Source organism: Macaca mulatta, chromosome 4 (genome assembly GCF_049350105.2).
Source record: "Macaca mulatta isolate MMU2019108-1 chromosome 4, T2T-MMU8v2.0, whole genome shotgun sequence".
Lineage (NCBI taxonomy): Eukaryota > Metazoa > Chordata > Mammalia > Primates > Cercopithecidae > Macaca > Macaca mulatta.
The window spans coordinates 143,872,327-143,898,837 of record NC_133409.1 but is presented as its reverse complement, the minus strand read 5'-3'; the positions used below and the strand labels follow the sequence as shown (position 1 = coordinate 143,898,837).

Genomic DNA, 26,511 nt, shown 5'->3' with positions numbered 1-26,511 from the left:
CTTTCTTGTTGTTTTACACACACACACACACACACACACACAAAACAAACAAACAAACAAACAAAAAAAACTACGCACCACACATATTTCCATACATATAAAGAAAAACAGTTTTTTTTCCAAGCAGTCACTGTCAATTCTTTCATCCCAGTTTTCCTACTGGGTGCAAACTTACATTGCTCTTCTCCTTGCTCAGTCTTTGACATTTCCTAAAAAGAGCCTTCTAGCAAAGGATTGAGAATGCTGAGTATTAGTATATGAGACAAAATGGTAGTTTTGCCAAGCCCTAGCCCTTTTCCACCAAATGAGAAGGAAGAAAGCACATTAAGGCTTCCTTGTTTAGGATCCTCAGCCTGTAAGTCAGTCAGCGCAGCAAAATCAGCATTCTGGCTGATGAGGAAGGAGAAGAGACAGCCAAGCTGTACCCCTTCTCACTGTACATTGCCTTGGTCCTCTTCCTGGGGAGGACTGCATCTCCAAGATATTCTTCTGTTATTTCCAACTCTAAACCTCCCGCTTAAAAATCCACATGCTCTTGCTCACTAATGTGACTATTAGTCATTTTTTCCTGTGCCATAGTTACACCTAATGTTTTTGTCAGCTGTGACTTACCTAATGCATTCTTGTGGAAGGCAGATTAACTAACCTACCCCTTTAAAGATTAACAGCAACGTGCCATAAGGAAAATTATACCTCCAGCATGAAAATCTGCAATTGGGGAACTATTTTACAGCATCGCATTCATTTATATCAATTATCTTGTTTATCAAAGACAATGAAACACCAACGGGTAGTAAAAGGTACAGAGGGTACAGTGAGGAATAATTAGGTCTTACCCGCCCAGAGGCCAATAGCCATTTACCTCTCCATTTTGGGACATGACGTTTACAGCGTCTGTTTTATAACTCACTTCACATTAACTTTGAAATGTCAAAAACAGGCAGTTAATTGTTTATTATACAAAATGTCACAAATGTAAAGCACTGAGATTTAAAATTATTATAACTGATTTGCCACAAGAAATACTGCCTTTTAGCTTTCATAGCTTGTTTGTCAGTCTTTGGATCTCAGCTTAACTACATAATGTAGCCTGTGTGTGCCAGACAGTTACTGTCTGATAAATAATCTTTTCTTCATGTACTATATCCTCAAGACAATTGAAAAATAAAAATAACGTGATATGAAAATTACTAATATAGTTTAAAGTAATACGTACTCAGAAGAATGGGAGATGTCTGAATAGTAACGTCATGTGTTCTGATTTCATTCTAGCTGAGACTGAGATTCAGAGAATCATGACAAAAAGCTTATCGAAGTAGTTTAACAAGAATGGGTGTGCACTGCCCAAGTTCTCCAAAGCTGCTACGGGTCTACAATAACATTATGTATCTACTCTAAAATCTTTGGGTCATGAAATTACACAGCAGCATGATAATTTTTTCCCATCACCTGCCAAATTTACAGAGACCAAATCCCCTCCCTCTGCTACCCACTATTTCAATTTTGTAATTTTGCCAAACCTACCCTTTCTGGAAATCCCCTTGTCTTTAGGCTCAAAGAACTCAGTTTTCCTCTAGAGCCATAAAAATCAAACAGATGGGAAGAAAAAGGGTGCAGAGGGACACAAGGGATACAGTAGGAGTAAAACAAAGCAGTGTGTCTCCATGGGGAAGGAAAGAAGAGCCAAGAAGTCAGCTGGGTGGGGGTGAGTATGAGGTCAGGAAAGCTCCTTAATATTCTATTAGATACAACGTATACATCATATGTTTTGTGGCAAAAATTTAGTAAAACAAATAAATGAGTGACAACAGGTATCAGTGGACTACTGAACTTCTGTTTACAGTTGTCAATTTGCATATGAGAGAAAACACACCATTTTCTACTTATAGTAGGTTAACTCTCTCTCCTAGTATTGCTGAGGTCTTAGATATATGTTAATTTGCTTGGCTAATTCACACAACTGGTGAAGGCCTACTAAGAATCTCACAAGCATGTGATTCACCAAATCATAAAATGAATAGTGAAAAATAACTTTGTAAAGGAAAAAATAACTTTGTAAAGGCCAGGTGTGGTGGCTCACACCTGTAATTCCAGCACTTTAGGAGACCAAGGTGGGAGGCTGCTGGAGCCCAGGAGTTCAAGACCAGCCTGAGCAACATAAGGAGACTCTGTCTCTACATTTTTATTTTTCTTAAAATTACCCAGGTGTGGTAGCATGTGCCTATAGTCCCAGCTACTCAGAAGGCTGTGGGAGGATTGCTTGGGCCCAGGAAGTGGAGGCTGCAGTGAGCTTTGATCAGGCCACTGAACTCCAGCCTGGGTGACAACCTGTTTTGCGGTGCGGGGAAGGGAAGAAAGAACTTTGAGGAACATTTAGTTCAAGAAACAGATAATTTACATCTTGTTATACATTGGTCCAGAAAACAGAAAAAGAGGGAAAGCTGTTCAAGCCATTTTAATATAGCTTTGTTTATAAAAACAGCTTAGAGACAGGCCAAGAAAAGAAATTTATAGACCCATTTTATTTAAGGAAACAGATGCAAAAATTCTAAAATACGTATTAGCCAACCACAGCCAATAATTACTTACAGAAAATGTCATGTCTAGGTAGCAAGTGTCCTAGGAATGCAAGTATGGATCATCATTAGAACATCTATCATTTCAATGGATTAAAGAAAAAATGCTCAGTGATTTGAGCAAAACAGCGTTCTAGTAAGATTATTCTGACTGAAGTGCGGAGAAGGATGAGAAGGACCAGAGAAGATGCAGGGCCCGCTGAGTAGACAGACTATGGCAACGGGGAGAAGAGGTGATGGTAGCTTGCACTAGGGTAATAGCAGTAGTGGTGGTGAGAAACTGACCAGGAATCACAGCAGTGATATACTACTTTATGGCCTTCATAATGGCAAGGAGTACGTGGGAGGAAAAGGGCTCTTTTGTACTCCTGGCCCTGGGAGTATGAACTGGCAGGAAGACAATCTGGAAGTATGAAGCAAAATTAAATATGTGCATACTTTAGTACTCAGGCATCTCACTTTTGGATAAAGGTCCCAAAGAAACTATCACACAGGTGCAAAGGAGACAGACACAAGGAAATTCATTGCAGTCCTGTTTTTGAGAACAGGAAGCTGAAGACAACCTAGGTTTCCATCACCGGGGCAATCAATGAATGAAACGTGAGAAAAATAATGGTATCTACCTTGCAAGACTGTTGCAAGGGTTAAATGACTTTATGTAAATTGCTTAGAACAGTGATGACACACGGTAAGAACTATATAAATTTTCTAATAATACATTTATAATTATTATGATGGAATATTAAGTAACATTAAGACACATGATATATAAATTTTAAAACTGGGTGAGAAAGTATAAAAAAGAATAAGATCTATAATATAAAAACATTTCTGAAAATTAAAACACATATATAAAATTGCCCAATATTATAGATTTTTACAAGAATAGGTATATATTAAGGAAATAAACATACTAGAGATGGTATCATAAAGAGAAGGGAACAGAAGCAGGGTTCAAAGAAGAAAAAATATGAGTAAAAGAGAAGGTAAAAAAGAAGGACCACTAAGAATGGCATATACAATTAACACAGTTCTCTATACCTAATGGATACCTGTTTAAAAACAACAAAGAGACCGGGCGCGGTGGCTCACGCCTGTAATCCCAGCACTTTGGGAGGCCGAGGCGAGCGGATCACGAGGTCAGGAGATCGAGACCATCCTGGCTAAAATGGTGAAACCCTATCTCTACTAAAAATACAAAAAGTTAGCCGGGCGTGGTTGCGGGCACCTGTAGTCCCAGCTATTCGGGAGGTTGCGGCAGGAGAACGGGGTGAACCCGGGAGGCAGAGCTAGCAGTGAGCTGAGATCGTGCTACTGCACTCCAGCCTGGGCGACAGAGCGAGACTCTGTCTCAAAAAATAAAAAACAAAACAAAACGAAGAGCCCCAGCTCATTAGGTTAGTTTTTTTCATTTTATAGCTGAGAAATCTGAGGCTCAGAAAGATTGTCTTATTTATTACATAGTAAATCAGCTGCAGAGTGGAAACCAGGATTTGGGTTGATCTTCTGGTCCTCAGAACGCAACACATCATTCCACTTATTCATTCATTCAACACACACTGAGTATCAGGGTTCCAAACGCTGGGAATATAGCAGTGAACAAAACAGACAGTCTCTTCTATTATCAAACCATGTAAATAAATGTATAGTTACAAATGAAACTAAGTGCTCTGAAAGAAAAAAAACTCCACATCTATAAGCATCATACTAAGAAACTTTACCAAGACTAGGGGTAGGGGGTCAGGGAAGCCTTTTCTGAAGAAGTGACATTAATCTGAAATTTAAAGGTATAATAGAAGGTTATCTTAAATAAAGGGGGTGGGGTTTGACAAAGTGAGAGTAAGGATGAGGAGAGGGCGAGGGGCATTCCAGAGCAAAGAGCAAGCACAAAGACCCTGTGGTCAGAGAATGAATGGTGTATTTTTGGAATGGAAAGGCCTGTGTGGCTGGAATATAGAAAGCTAGATGAGAATTGGTACAAGATGAAGCAAATAAGTAGGCACCATACCATGCAGGGCCTTGAGCACCAGGGTGAAGAGTTTGAGCTTTCTCCTAAGGGCACTAGAAAGTCTCAGTGATTTTGCATAAGAGAGTGTCCTGATAAGGTAACACTGGCAGGAGGGTGGAGAACAGTGAAAAAGACTAGGCAGTGTCGACGTGAGACCAGTAAGTAGACAGAAATGACAACGGTGAGGAGAGGGGTGGTGGCTTGCACTAGGGTGGCAGTAGCAGTGGTGACAAGAAGGAACAGATTTGTCATTTGGAATACAGTATCAACATAAAAGTTATTTCTATAATTAGAAAATATATCTGATCATGTATATTTTACTTACGTTTCCACAGCTTACTGAGGTTTTATTGAGATGTGCTTCCAACTTTTTATAACGGGGATCTACTGAACATTAACTCCTCAAAGAATCACCGCAAAAAATAAGCTGTTGTTGCGGGTAGGGGTAGCTGCCTCCTCCTCTACTTTCCCCACAGCCGTGGGGCCTGCCTGTACTACTGACAGTTCTGAATTGAGAACTCAATCAATTCATGTTTGATATTTTACAGAATCATTTCCTGAGGATTCCAATTCAAACATTCTAGCAGCTTCTGCACTTTTACACCTTACTTGAGTCCCTCACATTTACACTCTGCTTTATTACCACTTTAGTTGATTTCATCACAGCTTCATGGAAAACAACTTCACCAAGGACCATTTCCTGTCATTACAGGGGCAGAATTGAAGCAATCCCCTGCTTGAGCACTAGGTAGTTTTTATGATAATTTTTACCACAGGTAATGTTGTGATTTTTAAGTATATTTCCCTCTTGTAGCACTGTACCAATTCCTGTCTTTAAAAAATCAGCATCCAATGCAGCTGTAAAAGAAACATCCCCATCTTCACAATATTAACGAGCCAATACATTTAAAGAGATTGCTGTGTCTCAGACTGGCTCACCCACCAGGCTTCCACTCCCATACACTCATTCCTTTTTATGCAAAACAGTGACAAGCCCAAGCCCTGTTATATTGGATTATGAGGCAGGAAGGGGCCAGCAGGTTTAGAGGCCCCTTCCCAAAACTGTACACAGCAGTCTGCCCCCATAGCCTCCAAATCCTAAAGGTTTCTTTTGGTTTGCAAAGCCCAGCCCCACATCACTATTTTAATAAATAAGTAATAGTGTAATGCCCCAAAGGCTGCCAAAATCTTTTCTTCCAGTGCCCTCTCCCATTTTAAACATCTTTCCTGAGACATAACTGACATATAATAAACTGCACATATTTTAACTGCGCAGTTTGAGTCCTGATATATGTAGACACTCATGAAACCATCAGCACAATCCAGATAATAAAGCTTTCCATCATCCCCTGCCCATTTGTAATTCCTCCCCCCAGTTTCAGAGATCTGTAGATCTGCTTTTGTTGTTACAGATTAGTTTCATTACTTAGAATTGTACACAAATAGAATCACACAGTACATACTTTTTCATTTGGTATCTAACATCTAGATTCTCAACTCTTGGTTTATTCAGCAGAATCATCAGGTGTATCACTACATTTCATGAAGAAATTACCCTATCTCATCCAGAAATAGGACTTTTCTTAGTTTAATGGCTGTATTTGGGAGCACATGGAGTGCTGAGGCACACCAGAAGGCACTGCTGCTGGCCCCGCTCATCCTGCCTTTTCCCGCACTTAGGATAGGCAATGTGGAAATAACTTTTTTTAAATTAACTTTTCTCTGATTATAAAAGTAACACATGTTCACTGAAAATATGTAATATTTTCATTCATAGAAAATATATAAATACAGGAAATGTAATAAAAGCCCAATAATCTCAGGTAATGCCATCATCTAGAAAACATGTGAACATTTTGATGTTCTTCCTTACATTTTTATGCACTATTATGGACTGAACTGTGTCCTCCCAGAATTCATATACTAAAGCTTCACCCCTAACTTAGAATGTGACTGTATTAGGAGACAGGGGCTTTAAACAGGCAATTAAGGTAAAATGAGGTCATAAGGGTAGGGCACTAATCCAGTATGACTGATGTCCTTATAAGAAGAGGAAGAAACACCACAGGCCACTCAGAGAGAGGAGGGGCTATGTGAGGGTACAGCAAGAAGGTGGCCATTTACATGCCAAGGAGAGAGGCCTTAGAAGAAACCAAACCTGGCAATACCTTGATCTTGATCTTGGACTTTCAGCCTCCAGAACTGTGAAAAAATATATTTCGGTCATTTAAGCCACCGTGTGTGTGTGTGTGTGTGTGTGTGTGTGTGTGTGTGTGTTTTATGGCTGTCCTAGCAAATTCATACATGCAATTAAAAATACATATATTTAGGGCCGGGCGTGGCGGTTCATGCCTATAATCCCGGCACTTCGGGAGGCTGAGGCAGGCGGATCACGAGGTCAGGAGATGGAGACCATCCTGGCTAACACAGTGAAGCCCCATCTCTACTAAAAATACAAAAAATTAGCTGGGCGTGGTGGTGGGCATCTGCAGTCCCAGCTACTTGGGAGGCTGAGGCAGGAGAATGGCGTGAACCTGGGAGGTGGAGCTTGCAGTGAGCCGAGATGGTGCCACTGCACTCCAGCCTGGGTGACAGAGTGAGACTTCATCTCAAAAACAAAACAAAATAAAACAAATCATATACTTAATTTAAAAATATTGGCATCAATCTGGCTATAAAGATGGCATCCTACTTCTATTTTATATTCTATTATGGTTATTTCCCTATATTATGAAATACATGAATATTCAGAAATTTTGATGTGTTGAGTGTGCCATAATTCATTTTGTTATGCCATATTATTAGACATTCATAATCTTCCTCTTTTGGGGTTATTATAAATAGCACTGTGCTGAACATTTATGTAGAAGAAACGCTGTTCCTGAATATTCTTTTAGGATGAATTATTAAAGGTCAAAGTAGTAGATCAAGGAGTATTTTAAAGACTTTTTTTTTTGAGACAGAGTCTGGCTATCACCCAGGCTGGAGTGCAGTGGCATGATCTCGGCTCACTGCAACCTCCGCCTCCTGGTTTCAAGAGACTCTCCCGCCTAAGCATTCAGAGTAGCTGGGATTACAGGGTCGTGCTACCACACTCAGCTAATTTTTGTATTTTTGGTAGAGATGGAATTTTGCCATGTTGGCCAGGCCAGTCTCGAACTCCTGACCTCAAGTGATCTGCCCGATTCAGCCTCCCAAAGTGCTAGGATTACAGGCCTGAGCCACTGCGCCTGGCCTAAAGACTCTTAACAGATATTGCCAAGTTGTCTTCTATAAACCATGTACTGGCCAGGTGCAGTGGCTCACACATGTAATCTTAATACTCTGGGAAGCTGAGGCAGGCAGATGTCTTGAGGTCAGGAGTTCGAGAACAGCCTGGCCAACATGGCAAAACTCCCTCTACTAAAAATACAAAAAATTAGCTGGGCGTGATGGCGGGTGCCTGTAATCCCAGTTACTTGAGAGGCTGAGGCGGGAGAATCGCTTGAACCTGGGAGGCTGAGGTTGCAGTGAGCTGAGATAGCGCCATTGCACTCAGCCTGGGCAACAAGAGCAAAACTCCATCTCAAAAAAAAGAAGATACTCAGTATTACTGAGACTGGTAAGAAATAGGCAGTCTCATATGCTGCCAAGACTTGGATGGTACATGTTTCTTTTTTTTCTTTTCTTTTTTTTTTTTTTTTTTTTTTTTTTTTTTTTTTTTTTTGAGACAGAGTTTGGCTCTGTCACCCAGGCTGGAGTGCAGTGGCACGATATTGGCTCACTGCAACCTGCGCCTCCTGGGTTCAAGCAATTCTCCCACCTCAGCCTCCTGAATAGCTGGCATTACAGGCGTGCCACCACACCTGGCTAATTTTTGCATTTTTAGTAGAGATGGGGTTTTGCCATGTTGGCCAGGATGGTCTCGAACTCCTGACCTCAGGTGATCCACCTGCCTCAGCCTCCCAAAGTGTTGCGATTACAGGTGTGAGCCACCGCGCCTGGTCAGTATTTTCATTTAAACTACCTTTGCCAACAGAATTTTAAAAATGAAACTTGAGCCAGGCACAGTGGTGTGCACCTATAGTGCCAGCTACTTGGGAGGCTGACGTGAGAATATCACTTAAGCCCAGGAGTTTGAGAACAGCCTGGGCAACACAGCAAGACCTTGTCTCATAAAAAATAAAATACCATCAAATTATTAGAGACGCCATCTCTAAAAAAAAAAAAAAAATTTAATGAAACTTGACAAGCCGATTTTCAAGTTCATTGGAAAAGAAAATTGGAAAGAATAGCTTAGAAAACTTAGAATAACTATGGATGTAGATTTGCAGCACTAGGGAGCAAAACAGATGACGAAGATGCTGTGATTTAAATGATACGATGCAAAAGCTAGAATAGACATACAAATCTATGATATATGTTATTTTAAATCAATGAAACAAAGAATAAAACAAGCAAGAAAGAATTTCAAGACAATTGGCAACAAAGTTTAGAAATAAAAGTTAAACCCCTACCTCAGACCAAACACAAAAGAAATGTTAAATGGAGTAAAAAGCTAAATGCTTACACACATATAACAATAACAAAAAAATAACAAATCGTTGACAACTACTGCAGAAGAACATGTTTTTATATTTTGAACTGGGGAGGGAGTTTCTAAGCAAAATCAGACGACAAAAAAAATGACTGATAAGAATAACTCAAAATTAAACATAAAGTTAAAAGGTAACAGTCTGAGAGAAGATATTTGCAATGTATATAATAGGCAAGGAATAAATATCCATAATCCACAAATCAATAAGAAAGAAGCAACAGGCCAGGCGTGGTGGTTTATACCTGTAATCCCAGCACTTTGGGAGACTGAGGTAGGAGGATCGCTTGAGGCCAGGTGTTTGAGACAGCCTGGCCAACATGGTGAAACCCTATCTCTACTAAAATTACAAAAATTAGCTGGGAGTGCTGGCACATGCCTGTAAGACCAGCTACTTGGGAGGCTGAGGCATGAGAATCACCTGAACCCAGGAGTGGAGGTTGCAGTGAGCTGAGATCACGTCACTGCACTCCAGCCTGGGCAACAGAGTGAGACTCCCTCTCAAAAAAAAAAAAAAAAAAAAGAAAAAAAAAAAGGAGTGGGGGGACCAAGAAATATTTTAAAATACTCAATTTTAGCAATAACTAGGCTAATGCAAGTTGAAACACAAAACATTTTATTTTGGCCAGGTGCAGTGGCTCACACCTGGAATCCCAGCACTTTGAGAGGCCAAGTTGGGAGGATAGTTTGAGCCCAGGAGTTCAAGACCAGCCTGGGTAAACATAATGGCACCCCTGTCTCAACAACAATAACAAAAATAGCTGGGTGTGGTGGGGCATGCCTGTGGTCCCAGCTACTTGGGAGGCCGAGGCAGGAGGATCACTTGAGCCCAGGAGGTCAAGGCTACAGGGAGCTGTGATTGCATCACTACACTCTAGCCTGGGTGACAGACCCTGTCCTGAAAAAAAAAGCAAAAAAAGAAATGTTTTACTTATGTACTTCTGTATTGTTTGATTTTTGATAAGACATGACTTTGTCTTATTTATATATATATAAAAAAATCTTAATGAAAAATATTTGCCAAGTAAGCAAAAAAATTGTTACTGCGCTTATTTAATTATTAGCGAGGCGAAATACTTTCAAGTTTATGGACTATTACGGCTTTCTTTTTTTTTTTTTTTTTTTTTTGAGACGGAGTCTTGCTCTGTCACCCAGGCTGGAGTGCAGTGGGGCGGTCTCGGCTCACTGCAAGCTCCGCCTCCTGGATTCACACCATTCTCCTGCTTCAGCCTCCCGAGTAGCTGGGACTACAGGAGCCCGCCACCGCACCCGACTAATTTTGTTTTTGTATTTTCAGGAGACGGGTTTTCGCCATGTTGGCCAGGATGGTCTCGATCTCCTGACCTCGTGATACACCCGCCTTGGCATCCCAAAGTGCTGGGATTACAGGCGTGAGCCACAGTGCCCGGCCCTTTCTTTTTAAATAACTGCTGTTTGTATACATTTTCTGTAAGGGAATCATCTTTTTTTTTCGTACTTATTTTGTCATGTATGTTGCAATTATTTTTTTCCAGTTTGTCAAACACCTTTGAATTCTGTTTATGGTTTCTGCCTTTGCTTTTGTGCTGAGGAAGTTGTTCCTCACCTTGAGATAAGATAAATACTTATTAATACAGTTTCCTACAGCTCTTTTGGAGTCACATTGTAAAATCTACCTCTTTAACAAGAAAATGCTTTTGTATCTAGTATGAGGAAAAAATTTCATGTAACTGTTTGCAATTGTTAACTGTCTCAGCATCATTTGCTGTGTTATCCTTTGGTTCTTAATTGATGTGAGATGTCACCTTTATCTCACATTACATTCTTACACATACTGGGATATAATTCAGAGTGTAGATGATTGCTTTATTTATCTACCAGTTTGTTCTTGCATTAATGCCACATTACTATGCAGTACTAATTTTAATACCTGCTGGGAATAGACCCCTCATTCATTTTATTTTTTTATTTTTTTTTCAGGCTTTTTTTAAGGAGTGGGGAGAAGGAAAAGATATTTCTACTTATTTATTCTCTTGGAAAATATTTTCAAATAACTGAGCAAAATATTAAAACACACACACACACAAAACTGAGATTTTGAGTAGTAGTACTATATTAAATTTATACATTAAAATGGGAAGAACCAACATCTTTACAATATTAAATTTTCCTATCCAGGAATATTTCTTTCCATTAATCAGTGCTCTTTAAAGATTTATAGTTTCTTTACATTAAAGCCTGTGGATTTATTAACTTTATTTCCAGGTAGGCATTTGTTGTTTGTGGGAGAAAAAGTTTAAAAACTCCAGCAGATCTCCTTGTCATGCTCACTTAATAGCAACCGAATTTATGAGCGCACATCATCCTACTGCCCCCACCATTGTTCCAGACCATTATCCCATCTCTAATGGCATGAGGTAGGCCAGGGGTGGATGGTTCTTGGTAATATGGCTAGTGATGAAGCAGAAGGAAGGCAAAGGCATTTCAAGAAGCACCAATGACCAATCTCAGATGCAGATGCTGGCCATGTAAAGATGTTCCTGCTTCTATCATATCCTTTTTCACTCTTGTTATTACCTTGTATTAGCCAAATACACATGCTGAAAATAACAATGTAAAAAGAAAGGGAAAGACAGGGCCACCCATAGGTCCCTTCCCTTAAGTCCTTCCTTATTCATCAAAAAACCAAAGGTAGAGAGTATCAGTAAAATGTGCAAGTATTACAAAGTGAAAAAAAAAAAAAAAAACAGTTAAGTTAGTTTTGTGCAGTATTTCCACTCTTCTGGTAAAAACTTATATACATGTATGATATGGTTTCAATCTGTTTCCCCACTCGAATCTCATGTCAAATTGTAACTCCCAGTGTTGGAGGAGGGGCCTGGTGGGAGGTGACTGAATCACGAGGGCAGACCTCCCCTTTGCTGTTTTCATAACAGAGTTCTCACAAGATCTGGTTGTTTGAAAGTGTGTAGCACCTCTTCCTTCACTCTCTCTCTCTCTCTACTGCTGGCCATGTAAATATGTGCCTGTTTTCCCTTTGCCTTTCACCATGACTGTAAGTTTCCTGAAGCCTCTACAGAAACAGAAGCCCATACAGCCCACAAAACCACGAGCCAATTAAACTTTTCTTTATAAATTACCCAGTCTCAGGTATGTCTTTACAGAAGTGTGAAGATGGATTAACACAAAAAAATGTGTACCAGAGAAGTGTGCCATTGCTACAAAGATACCTGAAAATGTGGAAGCAACTTTGGAACTGGGTAATGGGTAGAGCTGGAACAGCTTGGAGGGCTCAAAAGAAGACAGGAAGATGAGGGAAGGCTTAGAACTTCTTAGAGACTTGTTAAATTGTTATGACCAAAATGCTGATAGTGATATGACAATGAAGTCCAGGTTGAGGGGGTCTCAGATGCAGATGAGGAACTTACTGGGAACTGGAGTAAAGGTCACTTTTGCTATTCTTTAACAAAGAGACTGGCGGCACTGTGCCCCCTGCTCTAGGGATGTGTTCAGCTTCAAATTTGAGAAAGATGAGTTAGGGTATCTGGAGGAAGACATTTCTAAGCAACAATGCATTCAAGATACGTACTGGCTGCTTCTAAAAGCATATGCTCATATGCGTGAACACAGAGATTATCTGAAACTAGAACTTATATTTAACAGCTGGGCATGGTGACTCATGCCTGTAATCCCAGTACTTTGAGAGGCCAAGGTGGGAGGATCACTTGCCGTCAGGAGTTCAAGACAGGCCTGGCCAACATGGTGAAACCGTCTCTACTAAAAATACAAAAATTAGCCAAGTGTGGTGGTGCACACCTGTAATCTCAGCTACTCGGGAGGCTGAGGCAAGAGAATCACTTGAACCCAGGAGGCGGAGTTTGCAGTGAGCTGAGATTGTGCTACTGCACTCCAGCCTGGGTGACAGAGCAAGACTCCATCTCAAAAATAAAATAAAATAAAATAAAAACAAAAACAAACTGTACACATTTACATTTACCTTCACACACACACATCCGTACTACTATATCTATCTATCCTTATGATAATAAGGGAATATATAAGTAGAGCCCAAAAATTCAATCCTGTAAAATGAAGTCAATCCTATAAAACAAGAGCAGTAAAAAATTTTTTTCAGGCAATCTTTATTCTTAAAAAAAAAAAAAAGGAAAGGATAATAAGATACATAATTGATATGGTTTGGCTTTGTGTCCCTACCCAAATCTTATCTTGAATTACAATCCCCATGTGTTGAGGGAGGGACCTGGTGGGAGGTGACTGGATCATGGGGGTGGAATTTCCCCATGCTGTTCTCATTATAGTGAGTGAGTTCTCATGATATCTTATGGTTTAAAAGTGTGGCACTTCCTTGCTCTCTCACCCTCTCTCCTGCTGCCATGTAAGATGTGCCTTGTTTCTCCTTTGCCTTCTGTCATGAATATAAGTTTCCTGAGGCCTCTCCCCAGCCATGCACAACTGTGAATCAATTAAACCTTTTTTCTTTATAAATTATCCAGTCCCAAGTAGTTCTTTTATTTTATTTTAATCTTACTTTTTTTTTTTAAGACAGAGTCTCACTCTATTGGCCAGACTAGAGAGCAGTAGCGCAATCTCAGCTCACTGCAACTTCCGCCTCCTGGGTTCAAAGGATTCTCATGGCTCAGCCTCCTGAGTAGCTGGAACTACCGGCGCGCATTACCACACCTGGCTAATTTTTGTATTTTTTGCAGACACAGGGTTTTGCCATGTTGGCCAGGCTGGTCTTGAACCCCTGGCCTCAATCAATCCACCTGCTTTGGCCTCCTAAACTGCTGAGATTACAGACGAGAGCCACTGTGCCCGGCCTCCAGGTAGTTCTTTTTTTTTTTTTTTTTTGAGAGGGAGTCTTGCCCTGTTGCCAAGCCTGGAGTGCAGCAGCATGATCTTGACTCACTGCAACCTCTGCCTCTCGGGTTCAAGCGATTCTCCTGCCTCAGCCTCCCGAGTAGCTGAGACTACAGGCGCGTGCCACCATGTCCAGCTTATTTATTTATTTATTTATTTTGAGATAGAGTCTCACTCTGTCTCCCAGGCTGGAGTGCAGTGGCGCAATCTCAGTTCCCTGCAATGTTTGCCTTCCGGATTCAAGTGATTCTCCTGCCTTAGCCTCCCAGGTAGCTGGGATTACAGGTGCCCGCCACCATAATTGTATTTTTGTATTTTTAGTAGACATGGGGTTTCACCATGTTGGCCAGGCTGGTCTCGAACTCCTGACCTCAGGTGATCTGCCCACCTCAGCCTCCCAAACTACTGGGATTACAAGTGTGAGCCACAGCACCCGGCCTCCAGGTAGTTCTCTATAGCAGTGTGAAAATGGACTACTACACAGACATACACACTGACCACATACTAAGCTGAGAACCCTAGAAGGGAAAAGTAAAAGACTACAGTTAACTGTAACTTCTACTCCAATTCCTCCATCAGGTGCAAGGTGGTCCACTAGAAGGGGCTCTGCCTGTGGAATGGGTAGGAGATAAGCTTTTGCACACACTGACCATTTTGTGTGATTCTCCCCTGAGCTTCCCTACTCTTCCCTTCCTTAAGGACTGACTGTATTATTCCATTCTCATGCTGCTATGAAAAAATAACTGAGGCTGAGTAATTTAGTAAAGAAAAGAGGCTTAATTGACTCATAATTCTGCATGGCTGGGAAGGCCTCAGGAAACTTACAACCATGGCAGAAGGGGAAGGAGAAGAAAGGCACCTTCTTCACACAGCAGAAGGAAAGAGAAGTGCCAAACAAGGGGGGAAAGTCGCCTTATAAAACCATCAGATCTCGTGAGAATTCACTCACTATCACAAGAACGGTGCTCCCACCGGGTCCCTCCCACGACATGTGGGATTATGGGAATCACAATTCAAGATGAGATTTGGGTGGAGACACCGCCAAACCATATCCCTGACCCAATTCATACCCTCCACTAGTAGGTCTTCCTGATACCATTCCCTCAGCTGAGGTTAATGCCCCCTGTTCAGCATTCCTACAGCATCTGCTGAAACTTCCGGATACATGACTTATTTTACTGAGTTCTCACCTTCTGTTTAAGTGTCTTTCTTCTCTATTAGCTCTTAAGATCCTTCAAGGCAGAAACTACACCCATGTGTCTTTCTCTCCCCTGTGTCTAAGATACACTCAGCAGCCTCTTAATAAATGTCTGCTTAATGCCAAGAAATTTACAATAGCTAAAGAAGTTAAGCTTTACTGACAAGCAGAACCAGCCTTAATATCTGGTTAGAGAAATAGGACTTGGAAAAGCACAGCCTCCTGGTCTACACTAGTTCAGACTCACCAGTGCCACTGTAGGAAACTATCTGCATTAAGGCATTTAAGGCCCCTCTGCCAAGCCAGGACATTTGCTTCTTTGCCACATTCTAACACCTTCATCTGCTACTGAACTCCCTCACTACCGAATCTCTGTTTCTGCTCCGGAGGACATTCACTTTACTAAACATAATTGTGAAGCACAGAAGTCGTATTATATTCCTAGGCCACTGGATGCCAAAACCCTTCACAGCCCAGATTTCCAACTCTGTTTACTTTCCCAGAAATTTTACAGCATTCTAAACATACTGTTACAATCTCAAAATAGTTTTAAATGACAGTAGCAACCACAGACAACCTATTTTTATTTACTAGCTTCAGCTCCTCTGAAGGAAACAGTATTATTGCTATGTAAATTAGCACTTCTGTAATGCCCCTTAATATTTACTGAATCTTTCAAGGCCGAGCTCAAAATACCATTCTTCATGAAGCCTTATCTTACTAGGCAAGAGATATGTTGGGTTCCTTTGCAGCCCAAATCAATACTTAACCTTTCTCCATGCCTGTTTATGCCTTTGTCTGTTGTTCTCCACTCCACTTATTTCCATACCTTGCCAGTGTGACTGTCCGGCTACTTTGAATCAGATGGTAAGTTTCCTGTTGGAAGGAGCCTCCTTTACACTGCCTGTCTTCCTGTCTTTGTGTCAGTCATCTGTTTGCTTTCAGCTTTCTTCCTTCCCTTGTTCTACACTGGATCTCAGAGGCTAAACCTTTGAAAACTACAGTCACCCAGACTCCCCTTACCAGGCTGTTTTTTTGTTCTGCCAACAGAAGAGTCTGGCGGGAGATTGAAATATAGGAGGAAGGAAAAAGACATGTTCTTGTCTATTTGTTTCTAGTGGTACTGAAGGTAGCAGCAGGTGAATATGGACTCCAGCGTTTCTGTTCAGATAGCACAACTCCAGGTGTGGCGGCAGTAGTGAGTGTACCGACAGCTTCAGCAACAGAGTTCTTGTACTTATGCTGCTGATTGTGGTTGCCCTAGATCAATCCCAGTAGTCCCCCCTTCCCGCAGGGGATATGTCCCAAGATCCCCAGTGAATGTCTGAAACTTCATGTGGTACCAAACTCAATATACACTATGTTTTTCACTACACAGTAACAGGCAGGTAGCATATACAGCATGGATACACTCAACAAACAGATGATTCACATTCCTGGTGGGGCAGAGTGGGATAGCACAAGATTTCATCATGTTACCAGGAATGGCATGCAGTTTAAAACTTACAAATTGTTTATCTGGGATTTTCCATTTCATATTTTTGGACCATGGTTGCTTACATGTAAATGAAACCACGGAAAGCAAAACCACAGATAAGGGTGTCTACTGTACAGAACAAAAAGCTACCAGTCTTCCTGGATCCAAGCTGGTAAGACACAAAAGTAACACTTTAATAGCCTAAAGCTGATAATAGAATCTTATTCCTATTCTTTGAAAGGGTTAATGAAACCATAATTTTGAACCTAGAGCTCTATGCTCTAGTTATTATCTCTCTCTTTTTTTTTTTTTTGTTGAGACAGAGTCTCGCTTTGTCGCCCAGGCTGGGGTGCAGTGGCCAGATCTCAGCTCACTGCAAGCTCCGCCTCCCGGGTTTACGCCATTCTCCTGCCTCAGCCTCCCGAGTAGCTGGGACTACAGGCGCCCGCCACCTCGCCCGGCTAGTTTTTTGTATTTTTTAGTAGAGACGGGGTTTCACCATGTTAGCCAGGATGGTCTCGATCTCCTGACCTCATGATCCGCCCGTCTCGGCCTCCCAAAGTGCTGGGATTACAGGCTTGAGCCACCGCGCCCGGCCTCTAGTTATTATCTCTTAAGCAGAGAGGTTGAACCAGGGACAAGGATGGAGGGGGACATATGAGAACTTCTATTTTCCAGGAGAACCAGGAGACCTTAGGAAGCACAAACAGACTTCTGTAATGCTGAATGTCACACTCCAATCTGAGTGTAAAGTGTTTACTGCTCCCCCAAGTCTTACTAAAACCATATTCTCTATTCATCTAGAAGACTCATAAGAGGAGAAGAGCCATTTAAAAAAGAAAAAAGGGAATGTAAATGGCCCTTAAACATATGAAAAGATACTCAATTTCTCTCATAAGAGAAATGCAGTTAAAATTGCACTGAGATACCATTTCTCACCTATCAAACTGGCAAAAGTCCAGAAGTTTGACAATATGCTCCACTGGCAAGGCTGTGGGGAAACAGGCTTTATCATACAATACTAGTGAGAATTTTAAAATGTTATAATCCCTATGAAAGTGAATTTGGCAATATCTAGGAAAATTCTATATGCATTTACTCTTTGATCATACAATCCCTTCTCTAGAAATCTATCCCAAAGATACACTGGCAAAAATAGGAAAAGACTTATACACAAGGCAATAGCACTATTTGTAGGAGTGGAAGATTGAAAACAACCCAAATGGTTCATCAATAGAAAACTGTTTATTTAACATCAGTTAAATAAACGATGGTATATCTATACTAATGAGGACCATGCAGCTACAAAAAGAAACAAATAATATCTTTCTCTATAGCTAGCTCCAAAATAAGTGTTAAGTACAGAAAAGCAAGGTGAAACCAAGTGTGGTGGTATGTGCCTACAGTCCTATTGGCTACTCAAGAGGATGTCTAGAACCCAGGAGTTCTAGAACAGCCTGGGCAATAGAGCAAGACCCTGTCTCAAAAAAAAAAAAAAAAAAAAAAAAGAAAGAAAGAAAGAAAGAAAAAGAAGCATGGTAAAGTAAAAAATATATAATATGTATGGTATATAGTGTGCTACCAATTGTTTAAAGACATTGGGAAGATACAAAATATAAATATAGAAATAAATATATTTTTCCCACTTTTAAATGGAAGGATAATAACAACAACAAACTAAAGGAGGAAAAAAAAGAGATTATTTACAGAGGTAGAGAGGGCAGGAATAGAAGCTTCATTTATCTGAATATAGCTCTTTTGTAGATTTGATTTTAGAATAATGTAAGTATTTTACATAGTTAGGAAACAAAAGTTTTTTAAAGGCAATCCCTAAATATTGAAAGCAAAATGGAACAGATGAACCTAATTGTATACTGAACTAGTGGCATAACTACACAGAGAATCATTGCAAGTGACTTTAAAACATTGTCATTTTACTGTATATTTCTAGAGATAGAAGGACCTGAAAATCAGTAACAAAAATCTTAAAGCTATTTTCAGTAATCATATGGTTCATAGCTATTCTGTATGTACTGGCGACAGAGCAAATGAATATTGCACTGTATCATTGATAACCAAGATTTTACCTATGAAGAAAAAGAGATGAAAGAAAGATCAAAAGCTTAAACAAAAATCTTATAGTACTGAATTTGAATTAGAAGTGTCACTATATACTCATGATACATTTCATCTGCTAAATATATGTCATATAAATAATTAAGTGTATGTACATGTATTTCCTAGTTCTGTCTACTAAAGGGTCTACAAATAGCAACAAACACAGTAGCAAAGATCATCTACAGTATCTACACTGAGGTTTCCAAATGTAATTTTCCTCTATACAGTACCAAGCCTTCATGAAGAAATGGCTGATTCCAGATCAAGGGCAGGAAACGTACAAAATAAACCTAGTACATCTTGTTATGCCAGAAAGCACAGAGCTATCAAGGACTACTAAAGTCTTATCAAAAGACTCAAAAACCAATTTGAAGAAGCTAAAGATACAATGATTTGAATATCGTTACTAATAACCGCAAGTGATTAAAAGATTTCAATCGTGTTTATTCCCACAAATTCAAAATGATATGTATTTACCTCCCCCTAACAAATCCCAAAACAAACCTTTGTCACCCTTGAAGGATGCTAGGGAACCACCTCTTTATTTTGAAAACTGGTGAACAAAGGGAAAGAATGTAATATTTATCCTTCTTTTCCTGAGCGAATTGTATCTCAGGGTTACTAAATGAGTGTTGAAGAAAATTTTCTCTTTCAGGGACTAAATGAAGAAGGAATGACATACTTGGAAAATAACCATTTGTAATCCAAAATTACGAAATAATGAATCCAGAAAATAATCATCAATGGATGTGAACATCCAAAAGAGAGAGACAACTAGAGGTTTTCTCTACTTCTGGATAGATACACACAACACTACCTATGGAACATTATTACCAAAAAATAGTAGTTGAATCTGATTAAGGCTCTATCCAACCACCAAGTTACAAGAAGTGCAAAAGATAAACATGCTAAATATTACCATGGAAATTCAATGACCAAAATCTAGACTGGTAGACACTCTATACGAGAAAAGCCTAGTTTCTTAACAAATAAATAATTAGAGAAAAACAAAGATAGACAGATAATAGAAGAGAACCTATAGATTTAAAGAGATTTAAGAATCACAACAGTTATTTGCATAATATGGACCTTATCTGAATTCTGATTTACTCAACCTATAAAAACACATTCTGACTCCAGACTTTGAAACAATTAGGGAAGTTGGAACATTGACTGCATATTTAATGCTCTTAAGGAATTACTGTTCAATTTTAGGGTAGTATGATGGCATTGTGCTTATGGCTACAATAAGGAGGCCTTACTTTTAGATTTGCATAATAAAGTATTTATAGATGAAATGATAAAATGTCCAAGATTAATTTCAAAATAATCTGATAGGGACAAAGTAGATCACATACAGATAAAACTAGGTTAGCTGTGAATTGATAATTCTTTAAAGCTGGGTGATAGGTACTGCTCTCTCTACTTGGATAACTAGTAGGGCATTAAAAAGTGAATTTAAACACAAGATTAAATGAAAAGGCAGATTTGGAAATCATTACAAAAAAATCAGAAGGACTTGGCAAATGCTATGCAAGTATCACCAAAGTGGAGTGCTAAGGCAAAGTAAATACATTGTTTGGGAGGTTGAACGTTTATGAAATAGCAGTCACATCTCTTCTAATTACTTCTTCCATGCCTCACTAGTAAGACAGGTTAGGGTTTCTTACAAATGCCTCCTAACACAGAGGAGACAGTCATCACAGGCTGACTCTCCCAGGAAAGAATACATTCCAACAAGATCCAGATGCAGCCACCAAATGAGAAGAGGTCATAGTGGCAACAGCAAAGGTGGGAGAAAGGCCCGGCTCCAGGCAACGCGGTTGAACTAGGGCCTCTTCCTGTGGCTATGTGAACCCGAGGACTTCAAAGCCTCCCATGAATCTGTGCCAGTGAAGCTGTATGAGGCATGACACAGTCATCAAAAATGGGAAAGAACCCCTTTGGTGGGAAAAGAAGACTAAAATCTCGTATACTGGGTGTGCTTATTTTTACTTATGTTATTTCCTGTCATCATTATATATTTTAAATAATAACATTAGAATCTGACTTTTTAAAATTAAAAATATTATAAAAGTGATTTCTGAGGCCTACAGAAGAATAATTATAGGAGCTTGCACTATGAAAAGAAGACCAGGAATTGTGAAAGAAAAACATTCTGAATCTAGAAACATAAAGGTAGGATTTGAGAGCCAGGCGTAGTGGCTCACGCCTGTAATCCCAGCAGTTTGGGAGGCCGAGGCAGGTGGATCACCTGAGGTCAGGAGTTCAAGATCAGCCTGACCAACATGGTGAAACCCTGTCTCAACTAAAAATACAAAAATTAGCCAGGCATAGTGGCACACACCTGTAGTCCCAGCTACTTGGGAGGCTGAGACAGGAGAATTGCTTGAACCCAGGAGGCGGAGGTTGCAGCGAGGCAAGACCGTGCCACTGCACTCCAGCCTGGGCAACAGAGTGAAACTCTGTCTCAAAAAAAAAAAAAGTAGGATTTGATACTCTAATTACTTATGATGACATTATCTTAGTTTTACTTTTTTTTCCCCAAGAAATCATGGAGTTCATATCAGTGATTCTCAGGAGGGGACTGCATATTTCACAGGATATAAGAAAGTGTAAGAAGTAAGCATCTGCAATTTAAAAATAACTCCAGGTGATTTTGACATACCTGTACCCCCGTAGAGGACCTGTCAAGGACCAGCAGGGTGACTGGCCAAGGCCTGTGTGTTGCTAAAATGCACCTGAGATAATCAACATGGAAAGCTGGAGATTACTGTTTTAAACACCTCTGGAAGGTAAGCAGAGCTGCAATGTCAGAGGATAATGAAATCCCCCTGAACTTCCTTACCACTCACACCACTGCCGCGGATGAGCAGCTCTGAACTGTGAGGATGGTTCAAGGAGGGTCAGAGGGGGTTCCACTGCAGACCATCTTCTGGCAAGCGCGTGTATATATCTGCCTACCTGCACCACTGCTCCCATTTGGCTGAGGGACAATAACAGGCAGATGATTACAGTGCTCTTTGCAGTCAAACTTGTGAGCATCATGGAAGAGTGCTTGAAGAGTGTCTAATTGATGTCTGGCCACATCAATCTGGCACCTGCACCAAAAACACTTTTTGTATCTCTGTAATTTTCTTTCATCACCAACATATCTGAGACTGTTACGGCTTCTGATGATGCTGACTAGTTCAATTTGGACAAAACATGCATACCAACAGCAGCACCCCTCATGACAACCAATTCTGAGTTTCATGCCAGACAGGTTTGTTTCTTTCATGATTACAGTGTCCACAAAACTGTTCTTCCTCCAGTAAGAAGAGGGGGCTGACTGATGTAGATGGTGCCTTCTATGCAGCATATTCAAAAATGCAGTGCACTGAGCTGAAATAAGTAGCCAAATGCTACACATCTTGTAAATAAGAAGGGTCTTGGTTTCTAAGATCCTTCTCACTGAGGGCTCTCCTAACTACACAGTCAGATATACAGTGAGGCCTACAGTCTGTAGAAGAGCCTGAACAACAGGTGAAAAAGAATGCCCTCCCAGCAACCCTCCATCACCACAATTCTGTACAGCCTACAGAATTAAAATACAATAATATCAGGTAATGCTTCAAACTTGCTAACTTTCAAATTCAAAAGTCACACAAATTATTAATATTTATATTTAATGTTAAAAGTATATTCATAACAAAATTAAAAACAAGGCAGCTATTTCAGTTGAGCTCCAATACTCTCTATATTGGAAAATTTTCCACTCCTGCTACTTTATTAATATTATTCTCCCAAATTTCCGTAAGTAAAGGATTAGGCTTTAGACTCAGCAGATGTTAGGAAAATTTAGGCTATGACCATTTAAAGAGTTAATAAACATTTGCAAGTTACACTCATCTTTCTCATTATAGTTATTCCCATGCTTTTAGGTCAATATGGACATGTGTACCAACATGAACAAAACTTGGGAAGGAGAGGTGACATGAGTCCCTTTGTAAAGGTACAGAATTCTATTTTAGACCACAAGGCAAGGTCATCTTATCCCCACACCGGAACATACGAAGTCTCTTCTCAAAGGAAACTGCAATAAAGGGACAGAATCGAGGAGCTAATTGATCTAAGCATGATCTTTGCAGCAGGTGAGTGAAAACCTATGGGCATGGGGGGGAAAAAAGCAGAATAAGCAGTCTGGATGGGCAAAGCTACTCATGAATGTCAAGACCTGGGATGGACTGTGCACAATGCCCAGACTACCCATTACTGAAAATAAAAACAAAACAAGACAGAAAACAACCAAGCAAACAATTACACCAAAATTTAAAATCCTCTTTCCAAATATCAGTCAGGCAGTATTTCCCATCCAATCACTTGACTTTTGCAATGACAATTCAAAAGTGACAATTCAGTCGCTTTGGTCTTATTTAAATTATATGGAGGCACGTTCATGAGTTGAACTTTCTTGAGGCTACATCGGGCAAATATGAATTTATATATCCATGAAAAGAAGATACCTCCACAGCTAAGCATACCACTCCTATCAAATCAAAGGCCAAAATACCTGCACAGCCATGGAAAGTCTGAACATCCAACCAATATCATACAGACTTCTCTTCAAACTCACCTATCATTAAATCCCTTCGTGTGAGGGGCTTCACCCAACCATCACAAACATTCGCTACATAGCAAATCTGAATGAATTACCAAAATATTTTCAACTCTTAAGCACTAGTACAACATTTACATTCATTCTTTAAAGTTCATTGAAATTGCTATTTTGAATACTTCTAAAAAAGGTAAGCCATTCCCTATGTCACCCAGCAATAAGGCATTTAAATCAACCAGAGTCCTTAGAACTGATTAAGATAACTTAACAGAGTAACAAAGTATTCGAAGATAAAATACCTAAATATATATATAAAAATGTAATTGTGATACTTACCTATCAGCCCCTTCTCAAGAGTGAAGGTTTTGTTTGTAAACATACATTCAAAAGCCACAATGTGAAAAATCTTGTTCACTGTGTTGTGAGTCCCAACAATTCGAATATACCTGATGGTAAAAAGAAAAGAAAATCTGTTGAAAATGAGCTCCCACCACAACCAATCCAAGGATACCAGAATAAGACACGTCACTTAAACATATAGTACACCAGGATATAGACCAAAGAAAGGATACTCTAAGCTTGACCTCAGACCCTGTATCTGCTCCTTATGGGTAGCTCCGATTGAACCTAGAAGAATTATAGCAAAATAAGGGAGATGTCATTTTGCAGAAAATTAAGTAGAACTTAGATTGGATTTACCCAAAAAAACCAAACCAGGTGCTGTTCAGTTCAACCCCTGAATGTCAGTCAGGTACATGACCTGAAGACATTTTTACCAGATAACACCAAGTAGCTTCTGCTCTTGCCTTGTGGTTAGGAATGTGCGGGAGCATATGTGCACAATCAGATGCTTTCCAGCTCAGTGGAAGATTTCATCCATTGGAGATGAATGCACGAAATCAATATTGCTTTCTTCTTTAAAAGGAAAAATCCAGAAACTACTGAAAACTCCTCACAGTTTCTTTTATTTTAATAATGCTCCTAAATCTTTGTTAGGAAGTTAACCTTATACACTGATGCCAGCCTCCCACTTGACTGCTGGGAAGTCTCCTGACCAGAGGAAGTGATCTGCAGAGATGGCCCAGCCTGCTCTGCAGCCTCCATCCTGGCCACATCAATCTGGCACCTACACACAGTGCAGAGTTTCACTGGGCAGCCCTTGAGCATCTTGGCCTGTTCATCCTCTTTAATTCCCTAGAGATGGCCGGGCGCGGTGGCTCAAGCCTGTAATCCCAGCACTTTGGGAGGCCGAGACGGGCGGATCACGAGGTCAGGAGATCGAGAGACGATCCCGGCTAACACGGTGAAACCCCGTCTCTACTAAAAAATACAAAAAACTTGCCGGGCGAGGTGGCGGGCGCCTGTAGTCCCAGCTACTCGGGAGGCTGAGGCAGGAGAATGGCGTAAACCCGGGAGGCGGAGCTTGCAGTGAGCTGAGATCCGGCCACTGCACTCCAGCCTGGGTGACAGAGCAAGACTCCGTCTCAAAAAAAAAAAAAAATTCCCTGGAGACTTCATCTCCGACAAACAAGCATTAACCTTGGAGTAACTTGCTCTCTTCACTCTCCAAAGGGACCTGACAGTTCACAGGTTAATGAACAGATAAACTCACTCTTCTGAGTGTCACATGACTCCACGAGGGATGTGCCACACACCATCTTACTGGAATTCAAAGGAAGAACCAGGAAAAGTAACTAGATTAACTGATAACGCCTCCCAAATTATGAACTATGCACTCTGAAGGATGGGGTATATTAAATGAACAGATTTCAATTAGGACATGACACACTGGACAAGGTTTTAGTAATCTCCACCCCTCTGCTGTGTAAAACAACCTTCAATTTAGACGATATAATTTTACTTCTGAGTTAATCGCTATTCACTAATTCAGTAATTTCCTTACATTTCTCATCAGTCCAAGTTAACTGTATAATGTAAATGCCGATTTAGAAAATTCACATTAAGGAGACTATATTTGGGGTTTTTATATCATGGGCTATTTTCCCTCCTGATTCTTCAAGCCTGACTCTCATGGCATTCCCTGTGCACCTCATTTAGCCATCTGCTCCTTGACATGAGCTGATCACTCATCTTTATAACCAATATTAATGCTATCTCCTGAACTGCCTGTCCAGTGTGCTCACACCTACTGCAGGGAGACACCACTCTTCCTGTGTTGAGAATCAAGGCAACTGCTACATGTACCAGAGCCCACTGGTTAAGCAGGAATTTGGCCCTAATCTGTTCCTTCAAACCCTCAGGGCAGACAGAAAGTACTGCTTTTACTGGGTTTGGGTGGATGGGTAGGTTCATTCAACATAAGTTCTTACTGGTCTGGGTAGTCAAGACTATATTGTCCTTCACTTTGGCAGTGACAATCTCCCTGATGCTTTCTGGAAGGGAAGGAGTGTATTAATTCTGGCACCTTGGCCTGAATCTAATTTTGTCCATTTCCTTAAACCCACAGGAACTCAACCAGCATAGCATTTTCAACTGTATATGGCTGTGACAGCCTGAGTGCTGCTGTCTGCAACCTTGGAGGGAATAGAGGGAATGTGGTTTAGTGGAATTTGATCACATCATTTTGCTACTCTCTAGCTCAAATCTCTACCAAAGGAGAGACAGCTCTCCTTCTGTGCACAGAAGAGCCAGGAAGTGACTAACAGGGTCTTTTCCCAATGGCGGTTCTTAAGGTTAATATATTCCAGGCTAACCTAAGGGGATTCAATAACCTTCCTTCCCTCCTGTTCTTTCTTTTTAAAACAATATATGGAATCAGGTTTTCCAAGTTTAGACAACTTATTTCCCAAATTTTACCCAGTGCAAACATTAGGAATGCAAGAAAATACGCAACCCTCCCCTCTCTCGCCCCGCAGTTATAAGCAACTGAGAATAAAAAGTTATACTGGAATACATTTTATACCCTTATGATAGTATTTGTGATAACAAACAAAATAATATATATGGTGGGAAACGCATTGAGAGATGCCTCCAGATAAAAAGTTCTGTGTAAATGAAGATAATGTTATCTCTGCTGCATAATCCTGAAGTCAAATGAGCAATTCACCATTATATATCACACCTTCTGATCAGCCTGTTATATG

General features: G+C 40.3%; 1 protein-coding gene and 1 long non-coding RNA gene across 7 annotated transcripts in view; both read right to left on the bottom strand.

Annotated features, from left to right (window-relative positions):
* Positions 1-26,511, bottom strand: part of BTBD9 (BTB domain containing 9) — a 481,979-nt gene that overhangs the window by 154,490 nt on the left and 300,978 nt on the right. For all 6 annotated transcript variants that reach the window (XM_078000050.1, XM_015136280.3, XM_028847607.2 and 3 more), the window contains one exon: positions 23,744-23,853. In XM_078000050.1, the coding sequence (XP_077856176.1) occupies positions 23,744-23,853 (110 nt within the window). The remainder of the gene's footprint in view (positions 1-23,743; positions 23,854-26,511) is intronic.
* LOC144340382 (uncharacterized) lies at positions 10,570-18,209 on the bottom strand. Its single transcript, XR_013416448.1, has 2 exons — positions 17,129-18,209; positions 10,570-12,976 (listed from the first exon to the last, which is right to left on the bottom strand). It is a non-coding gene; the product is annotated as an uncharacterized LOC144340382 (long non-coding RNA).